Source organism: Dysidea avara, chromosome 3 (genome assembly GCF_963678975.1).
Source record: "Dysidea avara chromosome 3, odDysAvar1.4, whole genome shotgun sequence".
Taxonomy (NCBI): Eukaryota; Metazoa; Porifera; class Demospongiae; order Dictyoceratida; family Dysideidae; genus Dysidea; species Dysidea avara.
In genome coordinates, this window is record NC_089274.1 from 41,877,546 (window position 1) to 41,893,797 (window position 16,252).

At 38.9% G+C, this 16,252-nt stretch overlaps 1 protein-coding gene across 1 annotated transcript in view; it reads right to left on the reverse strand.

The window, feature by feature from the left end:
* Positions 1–2,383: 2,383 nt before the first annotated feature.
* LOC136251031 (uncharacterized) overlaps positions 2,384–16,252 on the reverse strand; it is an 84,240-nt gene continuing 70,371 nt past the window's right edge. The window contains exons 10-13 of the mRNA XM_066043412.1: positions 7,740–8,022; positions 2,760–2,873; positions 2,581–2,666; positions 2,384–2,519 (exon numbers count right to left, since the gene is read on the reverse strand). Coding sequence (XP_065899484.1) covers positions 2,613–2,666; positions 2,760–2,873; positions 7,740–8,022 — 451 coding nt within the window. The 3' untranslated portion in view covers positions 2,384–2,519; positions 2,581–2,612. The remainder of the gene's footprint in view (positions 2,520–2,580; positions 2,667–2,759; positions 2,874–7,739; positions 8,023–16,252) is intronic.

Below are 16,252 nucleotides of genomic sequence, written 5' to 3' on the forward strand. Positions count from 1 at the left end.
CACGGAAAATTCTGTTAAGCGCCCATCTGTTTCAAGAGTGTTTTATGGCTGTTTTCGTCGTCTATTAAATTATGGATGGACTTTACCAAGACCTAACTAGGTAAGCTTCCTTGTAGAACGTTACTTTTCGCTACGTGTAATGTGGGTGTGGTCCATATTAGAAACCGTGCCTATTCTTCATGCTACTGTGGCGCCACTGAAGGCACAACTTGTGACAACTCGTTCCCATCGTATAAATCCACACAAGCTGCTTCTTTGACACACGTGTTCTTTACACTGCTGTGATGCCATAGCGGCACTGGCTATTGGCTAACCCGGCTCGACCGTTATCGATCACTGCCGTTTCTCAGCTGTGCCAGATCCTAAATTGTGAAAGGAAGCGGTGCGAACTTCAATCTTTTTCAACACTTCAACAAAAACATGTTCACTCCTCCGTGATTATTTTAACATAGCACGACGATTTCAGTACGACATTTAACCCAATCCCACAATGACTCCACCTATATGCCCATATATATATAATGCATACATTTTCTAAGTCAGTTAGAGACCATGCCCTCGGATCTTCGTGTATTTTAAAAACCTTGCTTCGCTTGGTTTTTAAAATCCACAAAGATCCTAGTGCTAGGTCTCTAACCTACACATAAACAACTTAAGGGTGTGAAGCCTGACAGTCTTATATGGGAGGATTGTGTACTACTGTGCTTATGTCACTGTAACTAGCTACTGTGTTCTTACTCTAGCACATTCTCCGATCAGCTAGTGACATTGACAGTTGCAAGTATTTATGAACACATGCTAACCAGACTTAAATTTGCTGACTATACTTATGGTGTTCCACTTTATGACACACTGCTGCTAGCAGGCTACACCTAGGCTTTCCAGGGCTAGAGCCCAGTCTAAGTCCCTGGTAATTGGAACTCAATATGCCAGTTTAAAGTAGTCCTGCATGGGTACTATGACTGCCAAATCCCTGGTAATCATGTAAGACTGGCTACGCCACTGGCCACTAGTATAGTGACATTGTGATTTGTACATGCAGACACCGGCATAGGAAGACTTTGGCCAAGCCTAGCCATCTCCTCCTATTTAGCTTGATTAACACCAACTCACACGGTTGCTGCTGCATGCAGCCTTGCATGTTCATACGTGCAACTCGTACATTTATACAAACGTGTTGTAAGTGTCATCACTACAATAATAACACTACAGCTACAATGTATAGCTATCTCTTCACTACCTATTCTGCTAGACAACTCTACACCTATAATGCACATGCTTGATGTATGCATCGTTCTTCTTTTTTTTTTAAATGGAATCTACAGGAATTATAACACTAACAGTTACCATTCTTATAACTTGTATCATAGAGTTTCATTCTTTTCCTTCTGTTAGAATAAACACCTAAGACATCTTGTTCTTCTTCAAGTCTCCTGTGCCGTCATCAACACTGTCTCCTGTATGATAGGTGCACAATCAGTAATTCTTCTGACAGGTAGCTAGCTCATATAGCAGTGTGTTTTCAGCAATGGCACAAAGTGTGACGATGGTGGCTGAAACACTGAGTAGACTAGGAATTACCTTATTATTTTGTGCGTGTACAAATCAGAATGAAAATATAGTCTTTATCATAGATTACAAATTAATATTGCATTAAGATATCTAGTTAATGAGTTAACCTTTTAAACTGAGGAATCTCTGTTAGCTTAGGCTACACTATAATGTGCCAATTAACTTATAATCCATAAATGGATTTGGAAAAAGTACACAAACTAGACATATTAAAATTTAAAATAAGAAATAAGGATCGCTAAAAAAAGCCACGAAACAAGAAGGGATCGCTGGGGTGGTAATGTAAACCACAAATCCCTATTTTGACTACCTATAAATGCTCCATTTGAGTATAAAGGGTCAAAATAGGGATTTGTGGTTTACATTACCACCCCAGCAATCCCTTCTTGTTTCGTGGCTTTTTTTAGCGATCCCTATTTCTTATTTTAAATTTTTAATATGTCTAGTATTATCATGTTAGCTACGTATTCATAATGGGATTCACAAAAAGTAAATAAATAGTGTAAAAATAATTAAAACATGGGAATAGAGATCGCTGAAAAAAGTAGAGTCAAACAAGCCAGTGTGTTAAACACAAAGAGATTGCTATTAATTTTGGACTCAAATAAAGTTACATTTATACAGAAGTACTTTCTCAGTACTTATCTCCCCTTGATTATGGAAACTACTGTGTTTTCCTTAGTATCTCGAATAGAGATATGTGTAAGGATAACATGCTGGTTTGTTTGACTCTTGTTTCTTTACTCTTTTCAGCAATCTCTACTATGTTTCATGTTCATGAGTATGTACTTACTATAATGTTGAAGGTATTCTGGCCATAAAGGAAAACTGAACAGTGTTGATAGGTTCATGTCTTTCGTTGCATAGTACTTAGTCAGCAAAATGTTTAGCAGTGCACCAATAGAAGTCTTTTTGCTATCACTCAACGCCTTCCTTAATGCAGCCCCCTACACAATATTAATTTACCTAAAGTGCATACATATACGTATAACATTAACTTCAACTTACATCCTCCATAACCTCTGCAACAGAATTCCAAATTATTTCAGAAATGACAGGATCACAATGCACTTTGGAATCACACACCTCCAAAGCTAATGCAATTTTAGCAGATACATCCATCTGTGTATGTTGAGACATTTCAAAGTACACTACAACATAACATCATTACACTGTCACATACATACCTTATCATGATCAACACGAGACTTAATAGTCTGTTGCATTTGCAACTGCCATTCTTGTTGAATACATGGTATCAAGTGCTCAGAATGAACAGTCTTCAAAAACTCACTCCAAACCTACATGTGTGAGGAATGTTGTTAACAGATAATACCCTTTTACAGATTTCCTAATAGGCTGTACAGGTGTCGTAACAACTGAAATACAACAGCATAGGCTTTACAGATCACCAGAAATTGCATAACCTTTTCATATCAAAAGGGGCATGCCTCACTCTTACATGTATGAAAATGAAGAGCAGACTCAACACTTTGTCAAGTTTCAAAAACACCATACACAAAAACGAAAAAAGTTAAAGAGGATGACTCATAAGGCTCAAATGAACAGTAGTTTTCTGTATTGGAATATTCGCTTAGCTGATACATAATTATTTGGATGTTCAGTGTTTCATTGTTACACTGCTATGAATGCAATCCAGTAATTAAGGCGGCCACTGCCAGGAAGCCTATAAATAACCATTTGTGAATTCATGAATATATTAATGAGAAGAAAAACGTAGCCGTTACCGAGTTATGCAGGTCTGATGGTATCAGTATAGTCAATCACTCAATCAGTCAACAAAAATCCACCAAATCAAATATTTTGAAATTTTGTAGCCACTTATTGGAAGCATATAAGTCACACTGAAGGCACTTTTGATAATACTTAATATTACCAAGTTGCCATGAAGGTATTATGTGGCTGATTTCTGGTCACATTTTTGTTGGTCACAAATGACCAGATTTGCAAAAATGGGTCTGCAAATACATCCGATTGAGAAACCACAACTTAGTGTTCAAGTTGAATATCACTCTGAAATTTTCTCCACCTAATAAGTGATGCTGGTGCTCACTACTGATCAAATTTCAAGTCAATACCATTTTCCAATCTGAAGTTATGAGTTGTCAAAGTTGGTAAATTGGATATGTGTGGAAGATCCACTTTCCTGAATCCAGTCACATATGCCTCAATACTAAATTGGCCATAAAAAAATTTTCCCGAGGTGGATTTTAGAGGATTTTGGATATATTATTCTATGAAAAATTTGCTTTCTAATGATACCAAATTCAGCTTTCTTCAAATTTTTTCCGGGTTCACCCCTTTTTTCAGTTATATCTACCAGACTATTAATAGCCGGCTTTTCACAAAACTAGTCACAATATTTTAAAAGAGTTAATCACAGCACTATTATACTAGATTGTGACTCGTACAATAACAACTGATCAGTGGGCGTGGCTCTACATAAGCCTGCAGACAATAATGGACGTGGGTTTGTGCGTACCTACGGACTGATGAATGGGCGTGGCTACCATATGTCTACAGGCAGTAATTTACATAAGTGGGCGTGGATTCGTGCATACCTACACACTGATGAATGGGCGTGCCTACCATGTCTAAAGACAGTAATTTATGTAAGTGAGCGTGGCTCACAAAAGAAGCAGAGCCGGCTACATTATGATGTGTAGTAACACGTCCACATTTTATTTAGCACATGGGGGGCTGAATGATACTACCGTTTTAGCGATATATCGCGATATTTGAAAGTATCAATATCGCGATATTTTGTTATTAACTATCGTGATACCATGCCTGTACATTATTGTCATTAAAAATCCATTTGTTATGCTGTACTAGGCTCAAGAATCCTTGTAAGTCATAACCTGGTTACCCCTGCAGAGAGGTGTGAACACCATAACATAACTTCAAAGCATGTGTTACAATAACTATTACTGTAAACAAGGATGACAGTGGCTAGTTTGATGCTACTTTTAAAGACTTCCTGCAGGAATACTGAGGAATACACTATGTAACACCAGCTATGATTGACATATTTGTAAGTATCGAGTATTGTGAATAGTGGCTTTAGTATCGATCATGATACTAAAATGGCAGTATCGCTAAGCCCTAGGTCAGACCCGAATAATCTGTAAAGCAGGACCTGGATGACCCAACTCGGTTTAACATTGTTACTAAATAACTATATTTATTGACTTACACATTGCTATATAGTTTGCCGTGAGTTGCTCTCTGATCAATATCAATAGTGAGTCACGTACGCGTGTGTTTTTGGTCCAATCGGCGACCACATGTATTTGAATAGTTTGATGCAATATACACTGGTAGATGGAAGCCGTACTGTTACTACTGCAGTCTATTAACACTCAGCAGTAGAACCTTGACTGACGGCCATGGTAAAGAAGGATAATAGGTAAGACAATAGCGCAAGCATTGTATGTTTATCAATATACCAAAGGTTTTTTCTTAAGCGAACTAGAAACGTTTCTGCGAAAGAGTTAGGGTTGTAGCTGTAGCCAGTTTTCTGCTACGCTTGACTGAAGGCGTCAGGCAGGCAGGCAGTAGAAAATTCTATTGAATAAATTTTAAAAAAAAAATTCTGTAGCAACTTGACGGAAACGTTTCAGGTCGATCTGAAGACACTTTTGGGCTTGGTTTTACCCAACCAATACTGTCATATCGTTGTGAGGAAAAATCGTGGCAGGTTGTTGAGTTATATTATATCACGGATCGCCCCCACACCTTCAATGTCCCTTCTATGTACTGTATGATGTGGAGTCCACATACACCTACAAACACTATCACACAACAGGAGCCACACTACCTACAGTATGGTGAGGTGAAGCTTCATAAATTTTCATACGATAAAATTTCACGGTAGTCTTACTAACCACGGAAACCGTGAAAATTACATACTGCAAACATTTCCGGGTATACGGTATACCAGATATCAAAAGAAAGTTTATTTATTGGGCTACTAGGGGAAAGCTAAATACCCAATATGCCAAAAGTTTCTCATTTTATGCGTTTCTGTGAAAGAAGTAGGGCTGTAGCTGTAGCTACTTTTCCACTATGATTGACTGAATGCATCAGGCAGGCAGTAGAAAATTCTGTTGAATAATTTTTTTTATAATTCTGTAGCAACTTGACAAAAACGTTTCAAGTCGATTTGAAGGCACTTTTGAGCTAGATTTTACCCAACCAATAACTGCCATGTCATCATGAAGGTAGGTTTTGGGGTGATATTTTATCATGGGCCACGCTCACACCTTCGTTGTCCCTACTATACAGCACTATTGTTCTGTATGATGCAAACTGTATACAAAGACATATACATCAAAGTACCCATTATTTTGATAGGCTTAAGGAACTTAATTTGCTACCCATAATGTATACCTTTGAACTTAATGAAATTGTGCTGAAGTTACTTAAGTATCCCTCTCCTTCCTTCGACGTCACAAACTACATCAGCTTTGCTAATGGAACTACTAGTTTCCAACAAGTGGTAAAATAAATCATGTTCGGAACAGTAGTAATATATGAAGTAGTTTGTGTGAAACAACAGCTAGTCTTCAATGCTAAACAGACTCAAAAGTATATAAATGTACAGACGAGTGATGGATTAAGGTTTTCGCAAGCCCTATACATCTACTTAACATGGCAAAAATGTCAATAAGAAATAGTTGTCAATAAACAAGTTTCCAAGCCTTCACCAATATATTTAATTAGTTCATCACTATTTCTAAGCCCAAAAGCTTGGCTGGTGTTGGGATTTGCTTCTACTTGATTCATGAAAAAGATATTCAAGACAACTACTTTTACTCTTTCCATATTTAGTTATGTACATACATACGTACACATATTAAATTTGTTACATTTACAACATGATCCACTAAATAGAGTGTGACTGTTCTATTAGAGGTATGTTGATCAGCTTGCTACATACAATTAGCTTTCAAAGTTGCTATGCATAATATTTTCAGTGAACATTATACTATTAATAATAGAACAGTCACTTACTTATTTGCGGTGGAGATCTGCGTACACTCACTTTATAGGCTATACTTTTGAATTGCATTTATAAATGACAACTAAGGTGTAGCTGATAGAGGTAGGTAGTAGTTGCAACCCTGAGTTTTATAATGCGGAATATCTTGGTTCAAATCTCATCTAAGTTGAATGTTCCCTCAAGAGTACTATTCTGGGTTGCTACACATGTTTGAGTTTTACAATATATAGTGGTTAGACTTTTGCAAGTACACGAAAAAATTTGGAATTTTTGACTAGAGTAGGGACCATAGCACACTGATAAAAAGTACTGAAACAAGTTGGAGTAGTCCATGATATTAAATCACAGTAAAACAATAAGAAGTCTTATATCGCTATTGTGCTCAAGCGGAAATGCACAGTAGGGCCAAATCAACACCTTTCGCTGTCAGTAAAGATGAATAGGACACAAAGGAAGACACTGGTAAGTCCATGAAGAATGCATTGTACGTACTGTGGTATGCCAAAAGGCACCGCTTGGGCCAAAGCGACGTCAAACAGTGAAAAAATGAAGCCTGCAGCCTTAGCCCTTATCGAGTTATGCTTGTCTGAAGGCATCAGTCAGTCAGTTACTCAGTCAGTAGAAAATTCCGTTGAATAAAAAATTAAAATTCCGTAGCAACTTGTTGAAAGCAATTCGGATCGATCTGAAAGCTTGTTCGGGCTTAGTATTACCTTAGCAATACTGCCTCATCATCGTCTGGGAAAATTGACGCTGGTTTTTGGGTGATGTTATTTCGTGGGCCACGCCTACTCCTTTGCAGTTCCTACTATATAGTTACTATCGTACTGTATTATTAACTTTATGTTATACATTTGTAAAGATATGAATAACTATTCACTTTAAAAATTGATCTGTACATCACACATACAGGGTATACTGTTTTTAAAGTTGAAAGCTTGTGTCTTGGGATTATTTGAGGAAATTCTACTAATAGGTACATATGTATAATTATGACCAAAATTTCACCCACTACTGTATTTAGGGAAAGAGCACGACACTACATATGCATTAAAATTGTGTAAATAACACACTGGTGTGCCATACTGGATGCTGGGCTGCGCAACACTGCCATGAGTATAATACCTGATATAAACATTACCTTCAATTCATCTTTTATCTTATTGGCATTCTCACCACCAAACGTTTCTCCCAGACCAACTTCAGGTCTTTGTAACCAAAGTATCAGAAAGATTAGAACATCAGTAACACGCTGTTTGGCACTATCACCACTTGGCTTTTCAGCAGAGTTGTAGAATCCACTCAGTGCACAAAGGTACAGTTCAACAGTCAAACAAATTACGGCAATATCATCTGGTGCTGTGCCACAAACATTCACCAATTTATCAAGAATTCGTTTGACAGCAATCATCATGCAATGAAGCCTATAAGTAAAAGTACTTACATATATATATGCATGCTACACATCCACACACATGTACATACGTACATATTAAAGAACATTTCATACATAAGTACAATGTTTATATCACTTATTGTTAACTTAATCTTTTTCACATCCCCTGCACACATTGCTATGTCTCACCACCTAAAATTTGGTATAATTAAGACATGCAAGTTTTCACCATTATTTTATCATCTCTGTGTTGAATGATCGTATGGGAGTAGTAAGCTAACATACTTGCATAGCTAGGTATAGAGGAAGCCAACCTAGATCGGCTGAAGACCCACCATAATGTCAAGGAAGGATGCTTTAACCCTTTTCACTTCTCTAGATAGCAGGATAGCAATCAATAACAAATCTAAAATTCTAGCATTCAGCTAACTCTAATAAAACAGTCAGTCAGATGTATGTAAGATTGCAATGAATAATGAATAATATCTGCCCACCTGTAGGTGATCTGAAACAAAAAAAAATTAACAGTAGAACTTATGGGTATTTAATGGTTTCAATGGTACAGACTTTGAATAGTACGTATCTAAATAGAACTCAAATTTAGATTACCACTGCTGATTTACAATAATTGAAGGTCAAGTTAAAGTACTATTGCTTATATCACACCATTTACGTACCATTAAACAAGAATAAGTAAACATTTTACAATTCAGTAGGGATAAAAAGCAATGAAACAAGGGACACCTGCAGCTATGCTTTTGGAATGGACATTTAATTCCTACTTCACCTGGTCAATAATTTAGCCAATACCGAAGTAGGGATTAAATGTCCATTAGTACAGCTGCAGGCATAGATGACCTCCCTTGTTTCATTGCTTTTTATTTCTACTAGGGAAACAAAAAAAATTGGAAATTTGAACAAGAAAATTATATTTCAGAAGGCTCAGTGATATCAACGGTTGACAAGACCCTGTGGATATCCGATATTGTACTTGCCACAGAACATATCCCAGGGATTACCAATTATGTGGCAGATGCCACGTCCAGGACTTGGATGGACATGAGTCTTTTACACCAATATATTCAGGAAAATCAATCAGCAATGGGGTCCACTATAGGTGTACCTATTTACAACCACTCTGTTCAATCAGCTGCCACGTTTTTCTTCAGCTGGAGACTGGACCCATTGACAGAAGCAACAGATTCCTTCAGCCAACAACGGGGTCTCCGTGGTGCCTAGTAAGTGGAGTTCTCTCTCAAGCTCCTGTGTGGAAGGGACAACCATGTTATCCAGTACTGTTGGGAATGTTATGCAATCGGGACACATTTGAGGAGTAATCCCACAGAATTCAGATGGAATTCCTGCCACAGCTGGCCATGTGGCCTATCACCGGCAGTCTGGAAGTACAAACTTTTCAGACAAAGCTAAATAGCTCCTCTTTGCTTCTTAGAGGAGTAAAACCTCAGATCCTACAATTTTCAATTCAAGAAATGGTTAGGCTGGTATACCGAAGAGGGTTGTGATCCCACTTCAGAACTTCCTTCTGATGCAGTTAATTTTTTGGCTGAGATACACTCACAGGGATACCAGATCAATTCTCTAAATGCTTACAGGTCAGCAATACCCAGTGTTCATGACAAATGGATGTGGGAGTAGGCAAGCACCCAGAAAAGACAAGTCTGGCAAGTAGCCAAACTTCTCAAAGGGGCATTCCATGCAAGACCACCACTACCTACATATAGAATGTTCAGTTGGTACTTGACAATATGCTAAAATGAGGTCACACTGTTACATCATCACAAAAGCTTTAAACATTCAAACTGGTAATGCTGAAGTCACTGGCCAGACCATCTCGTTCTGCTGATTTGGCATCTCTATGCTTGGACAACTGTCAGTTCAAGGAGTAGTATTTCTATCATCTACTTTGGCGACAGGACAAATTTTTGACTGATTATTATTTTGCCAGTTTTCTTGACAATATACAACTTTGCCCAGTGGAGACTCTACGTTAATAGAAACATGGAACAGCACCACTAAGGAAAGGAAACAGTCAGTTATTCTTATGGTATGGGATATTGCCAAGCCTTGTAATCCAGTAGCTCCATGCACCATTGCTCGGTGCTAGAAGTCCTTAGGATATCAGGTACTGATGTTTCTATATTTACAGCACAAAGGTGCTTCATCCTTAACTGCTGCTGACTCTGGGATTACTACTGGTGACATATTGAAAACAGCTGACTGGAGTACAGAGTCTGTTTTCAGAAAATTCTGTTACAATTTCAGCCGTGATCACTCCTATGTTCAAGCTGTACTATCTTGCAGGAGCAGTGAGACCTAATTATGTGTAGTAATTGTCTGTCAATTTTTGTGCTTACCCATTGTGGTTCAGTGTGCTATACTGTAGCATAGCATCATGCTTCACTCCACACTTAATACAGTAGGTTGGTTGTGAACTACCAACAACACCATTGATATGCGGGACTGAGCCTTATGAAATATAATTTCCAAATGGTTCAGATTGAATGCTATTTGGGATTATACTGTATGAAGAAGGTGAAGTCAAACATATCAATAGTACCACTCACCCATGCCTTCGCACTTACCTCGCTTTCAAAAGGCCAAAGGTATGAAAGCATGGCAGATTTTATATGGATGCTTTGTGCATATGCAGCAGCACACATGCTTCATATTGTTATAGAATCAACACTACACCATGCACAACTCTAAATAACGTCTCTACTCCAAATCCACAATCAGTTACATACGTAGCACTCCTCCCTTAAAAAGGAGAGTACCTACTACATACAATAAATAAACCTATAAAATTGTAAGTCACACACACAATATTATCTACTATTCCTTTGAAGCACGTGATAAAGCATCCACTAACACATTGTCTCGTCCACGAATGTGAGATATCTTATCTTAATTAACATTGTAATCTTGTAACAGTAGACTCCAACAAACTCTCTTGTAACAACACTGTGCCGGCACCGTAATTGCTGGCATCTACCTGCAGCTTAAAAGACTTCACATAATCTGGGGTCATCAAAACCGGAGTATCAAGCAGCAATGTCTTGATCTTCATGAAAGCTTTGTGATAGTCTTCATCCCAATGAAACATCTGGTCCTTCCGCAACAAATTAGTCAGTGGAGCTGCCACACAAGAGAAATTCTTGCAGAATTTCCAATACAATCCTGTCATCCCAAAGAAATGCATTAGTTCACACTTATTAGTGGGCATTGGGAAGTCTGCTACTGCTTCCAACTTAGCAGTTACTGGCTTGACCTATCCCTGACCCACAACATGGCCCAAAAATACAATGTGAGTACAGCCAAACTCACTCTTGACCAAGTTCGCTGTATGGTTTGCTTCAGCTACAGGGTGTAATCTGCACATCAGAACCTGAATCTGGGTCAAGTACTGGCTCCAAGTATCCCTATACACCACCACATCATCAATGTATGCAATGCAACCATCTAGTCCTAATATCACACCATTAATAAGTCACTGAAAGGTTGCTGGTGCACTTTTCATGCCAAAAGGCATGACCTTGCACTGATATAGGCCATCTGGTGTGCCAAAAGCAGAGATCTAGAAGAAAGTGGTACCTGCCAGTACCCTTTTAACAAGTCTAATCTAGTAACATACCGTATAGAGGGAAACTTTGGTGGGGGAAAACTTTGGCGAATTTAGCAATTTGCTACTTAGCAATTTGCTACAAATTCATCAACGTTTTAGCCAGCCAATTACTAGTAGTGCCTCACATTAGCATCTTTTAAACTAAACATTGAGCTTGAATTCACCAAAGTTTATTTCACCAAATGCAATTTAGCTTGCTATTCGCCAAAGTTTACCCCTGCCAAAGTTTCCCTCTATACGGTATCTTATATTGCTCACTCTATCAACACAGTCAATTACACAGGGTACTGGGTAAGAGTCCGATCTAGTCACATTGTTAACTTGACGGAAGTCCGTATGAAGTCCGTATGAAAGCGGTAGGTTTCATCTCATTTAGGGACCAGGAGACAAGGAGAAATCCACTCACTACTACTCACTTCAATCAAGTCATTCTACAGCATATACTCAACTTCCAGTCGCATTATCTTCAATTTCAAGGGATTCAATCGATAAGGATGCTGTCTGATAGGAGCAGCATCTCCCAATCTACATCATGAACCATATGGCTAGTCCAAGTGGGAGTGTCAGGAAACAACTTGACAAACTCAAATCTAAGTTGCATTATTTCACTTTGTTCTGATGGAGCCATGAGAAAGCTTCTTTTCTTGCAAGTTCTTCAACGCATGTGATGTTTTTCCATTTTGGACATCCCTCCAAGATGTCTTCTGTTCCTCCCAGCTGTACATTGATCATCTTATCCGTTGTACATACCATCACTGTTGCTACTTCCTTTGCTATCTCTTCTGGACATTCATGATATTTCTTTAGCATGTTTACATGACACAGCCTCTGGGTCTTCCTGCGTCCCGGTGTGTCCAAAACATAGTTGACTTCCTCAACTATCCTAATGACCTCATACGGAGGCTTGAAGTGGCTGGGTTGGAATAGGCAAAAGTGCCAACATCTTTTCCCTTACATCGAACTGCCTTCTCATAGCTTTTTTATCATACCAGGTCTTCATTCTGGTCTGCGACTCCTTCAAATTCTTTCTTGCAATGTCAAACGTCTCTGAAGTTTGTTGACACAACCCACTTACATAGTCCAACAATTTAACAGAACCATCTTCCCCCAACCAAGCTTCCTTGAGAATCTTCAGAGGTCTATGAACTGTTCTACCAAACAATAGTTCAAAAGGGCTAAAAGCCCAATGACTCCTGTACAGCCTCTCAGGCTGCAAACAGTTCCCTCATCCCAGTATTTCCCATGTTCCATACAATACGCATGCAGCATGCTCTTCAGTGTCTGGTGGAAATGTTCCAGAGCAACCTGGGACTCAGGGTGGTATGCTGTTGACCTATAGTAGCGGACAAAAAAAAGTTCCCGTTCTGTTGGCATTCCATTTCCGTTACATGCAATAGAAGGCTAAAAAAACGCTTACAGAACAGAATAAAAATACTAGCATCAGTCTTACTGTTTTCGAAGCGTTTGTGAAATTTGCAAACAGTTGTACAAGCCATTGCCAAGTTATTTGAGACAATGAATAATACTGTGCACCATTGGCCAGCAAAATCGTTGCTATGATGCTCCAAAACTCTGAGATGGAAGCTACATGTAGCTGGCAGTTAAACTTTTGCATCAGCTTAAACAAGCCAAAATAACACTAAGCGGAATAAAAGAATTGTGATATCGCCTACAGAAGGTTAGTACAATTGCTAAACAATTAGTTTTATTGTTTTTTTAATCACAGGTTTGTTGCTATGAAGCCATCATGTGCCAGAAAGCAAAGCCAGCCAGGATGCTGCTATCTCTACTAACGTCTCCTTTTCTAAGTTATACTTTAATGTATGATATATACTTTAACTCACTTTTGTCGATGGCACGCTGTTGATTTGTTAAATATCCTTCTATTCAGATAAATAGGTAGTGAGCATTAATTAGGGAGAAGTGTAATAGTACAGGTGCCAGTATTTTAGGCAAAGTTCGCTCGAATACTTGTTGCTATACACAAATATGAATTAATAAACAATAGAACAGTTCGTTATAGGTCTTCTTCGCCATTTGTCATAGTCAGCTACTTTCCGTGAGCCTCGCCTCTTGTAACAGTAAGCAGTAGTGTTCTACGTAGAGAAAAGACATGCAGTACACATACATTAGTGTGTTAGCATTAGTTAGTATTCACTTACTTTTTAGCAACTCTTCATTCACTCCATTTCCTTTGCAAATAAAACACGCATTCTTAGCAATAATTAAAACGCTAGCAAAACAGAAACGCCTCACCAAAAACATAAAGCACAAATGGAACGGGAACTTTTTATTTGTCCGCTACTGTATATACTGCTTTATACCCAACTGAAACATGACTTGTTTGCATTACACCTGACATAAAATTACTGCCTTGGTCAGACTGTAGTGACCTGGCAAACGCACTAAGCTGAAGAACTTGACTAAATGTTCACTACATTATGGGTTTTGATATTACTCAGTGGAATGGCCACAGGGAAGCGACTTGATGCTATCAGTACGTAAGTATTGATTTCCACTCTTTGTTTTAGGGGAGGGGGCCACACAATCAATGATTACCGTGGAAAACGGTTCCTCTAAAGCCAGTATAGGTATCAGTGGAGCCTTCGGTATCTGTTGGTTTGGTTTCCCAAACATCTGACACACGTGTCTACAGTAGCTAACAACATCTTTCTGCAGCCCCGGCCAGAAAAAAATGAGACAACGCCTTTTGGTATGTTTTATTCACTCCAAGGTGGCCTGCCAATGCTGATTCATGAGCCACTCTAAGCACATTCCTAAGTTTAGTCATGATAAACAGTTCTCCAATGGTCATTAGTATTAGTATCTCTAGGCCTCCATTTCCTCATGAGGACTCTGGACTGCTTAAAATATCCTTCGGGATTTATTTTCATTTCTTCCTCAGTCATACCCTCTGTAGTCAGCCTTACTAACTTGGTCACTCTGCTGTTCCATTATCAGCCTGTCTCTCTCAAGGACAATCCGGACAGGATCATCATTATCACTATTGATAATAGATTCTATACTGTTAAGTGGCGGGTTATCATGAGACAAAAATGTTTCATTTAAATTAACTGGAGGGTTCGCACTCTTGGCCATGGCTCTAGTAATAGCACAAGCTAGGAAAACTTCTGGGCTATCTTCACTTTCCCCCTCATTATTCATGTAATTCACATCATTCATCACATGCAAATTGGGTGCCACATTTCTCCCAGCTACGCAAGTCATTACCCGTGACACTCCTTCAATTGGCAGGGTACGATGAACTCCACAACTACAGTGCCACAGACTATATCTGATGTGAGATGTACCTTGTGTAGGGGCACTGGTGTTACCCTTAACCCTACTCCCTGTATTATCACCTGAGAACCAATGGCTGTATTATCTGACAAGGGTAGTACATTCTCTACTAACAGGGATTGCGTGGCACCATTGTCCCATAATATACGAATTGGTATTGGCTAATTATCACCACTTATTGACACATAGCCTTCTGAAATAAAGCAATTATCTATTGTCTCCCTCCAGCAACTGTCTTCCTACTCTTCACCTCTGGGACTATAATTATGGCATCTGGCTTGGCCTTCTTCTCTCAAACTCCCAACACTCAGACATGATATGGCCTCTGCACTTGCAATAGTAGCATATGGGAACACTAGGTTTGTATTGACGAGGTCCTCCAGGTTGACATGAGCCTGATATTTGTCAAGTCACTGTAAAGTGCTAGTAATAAGTTGTCCTGCCACCCCCATCGTTAATGATGGCCGGTGGTAAAACTGCATCAGCATATTCTTCACAGCACAGGAACCTTCATCTTCCTTTACAAATGTGCTCTTGTGAGTTAAGCAATAGTCATCCACCATTACTGCAGCTTGGTACAAATTGTCCACCTTCAGGTAAGTCTTCACCTGTGGTGGTAGACAAGATTTGAACTCTTCAAGGAGAATTAACTCACGAAGCTTGCCAAAATCACTGGTCACTTCTTTTCCCTAGCAAACTCTGTATTAGTTTATAAGTCCTGTTTGCCGCTATTCCAAAACTGTTGCCTATAATCGCCTGGCACTAATTCATAGGCCTTGAGTATTGTACTCTTGACCGCATCATATTGAGAGCCCTGCTTAACTGACAGTGCGGCATAGACTTCACAGGCCTTCCCTGTTAAAACACCCAGGAGCAAAAGTGTACATGTCTCATGAGGCAATTCTTAGCTAGTGGCAATCTTTTCATAATGTAAGAAATATTGGTCTACCTCCTTTTCCTGGAACAGAGGGACAAACCGTGTGTGCTTACTGATATTAAATTGGGTTTGGATTGGTAGGTCGCAAGGTGGTAGCATGTGGGGCTTCTACTTCTTTTTTCGTAGTTGGATAGATAGTTCTTTCTCCCAAATAACTAACTCCTTAAGTTTAGCTGGCTCTCTCTTTATCTTTCCTTATCCTGGAGTTCAAGTCTCCACAATTCTAAACTGTTTTGATCTGTTCCAGTAGGCACAGCTGGTGATTCAACTTAATCCTCTGACACAATTTCCTCTTCCACTAAATGATCAATAACTAACTGTTTAATTCCACTCTTCCTTATTGTACTACCAATTTCCAGCTTGTAATGTTGGGCTACC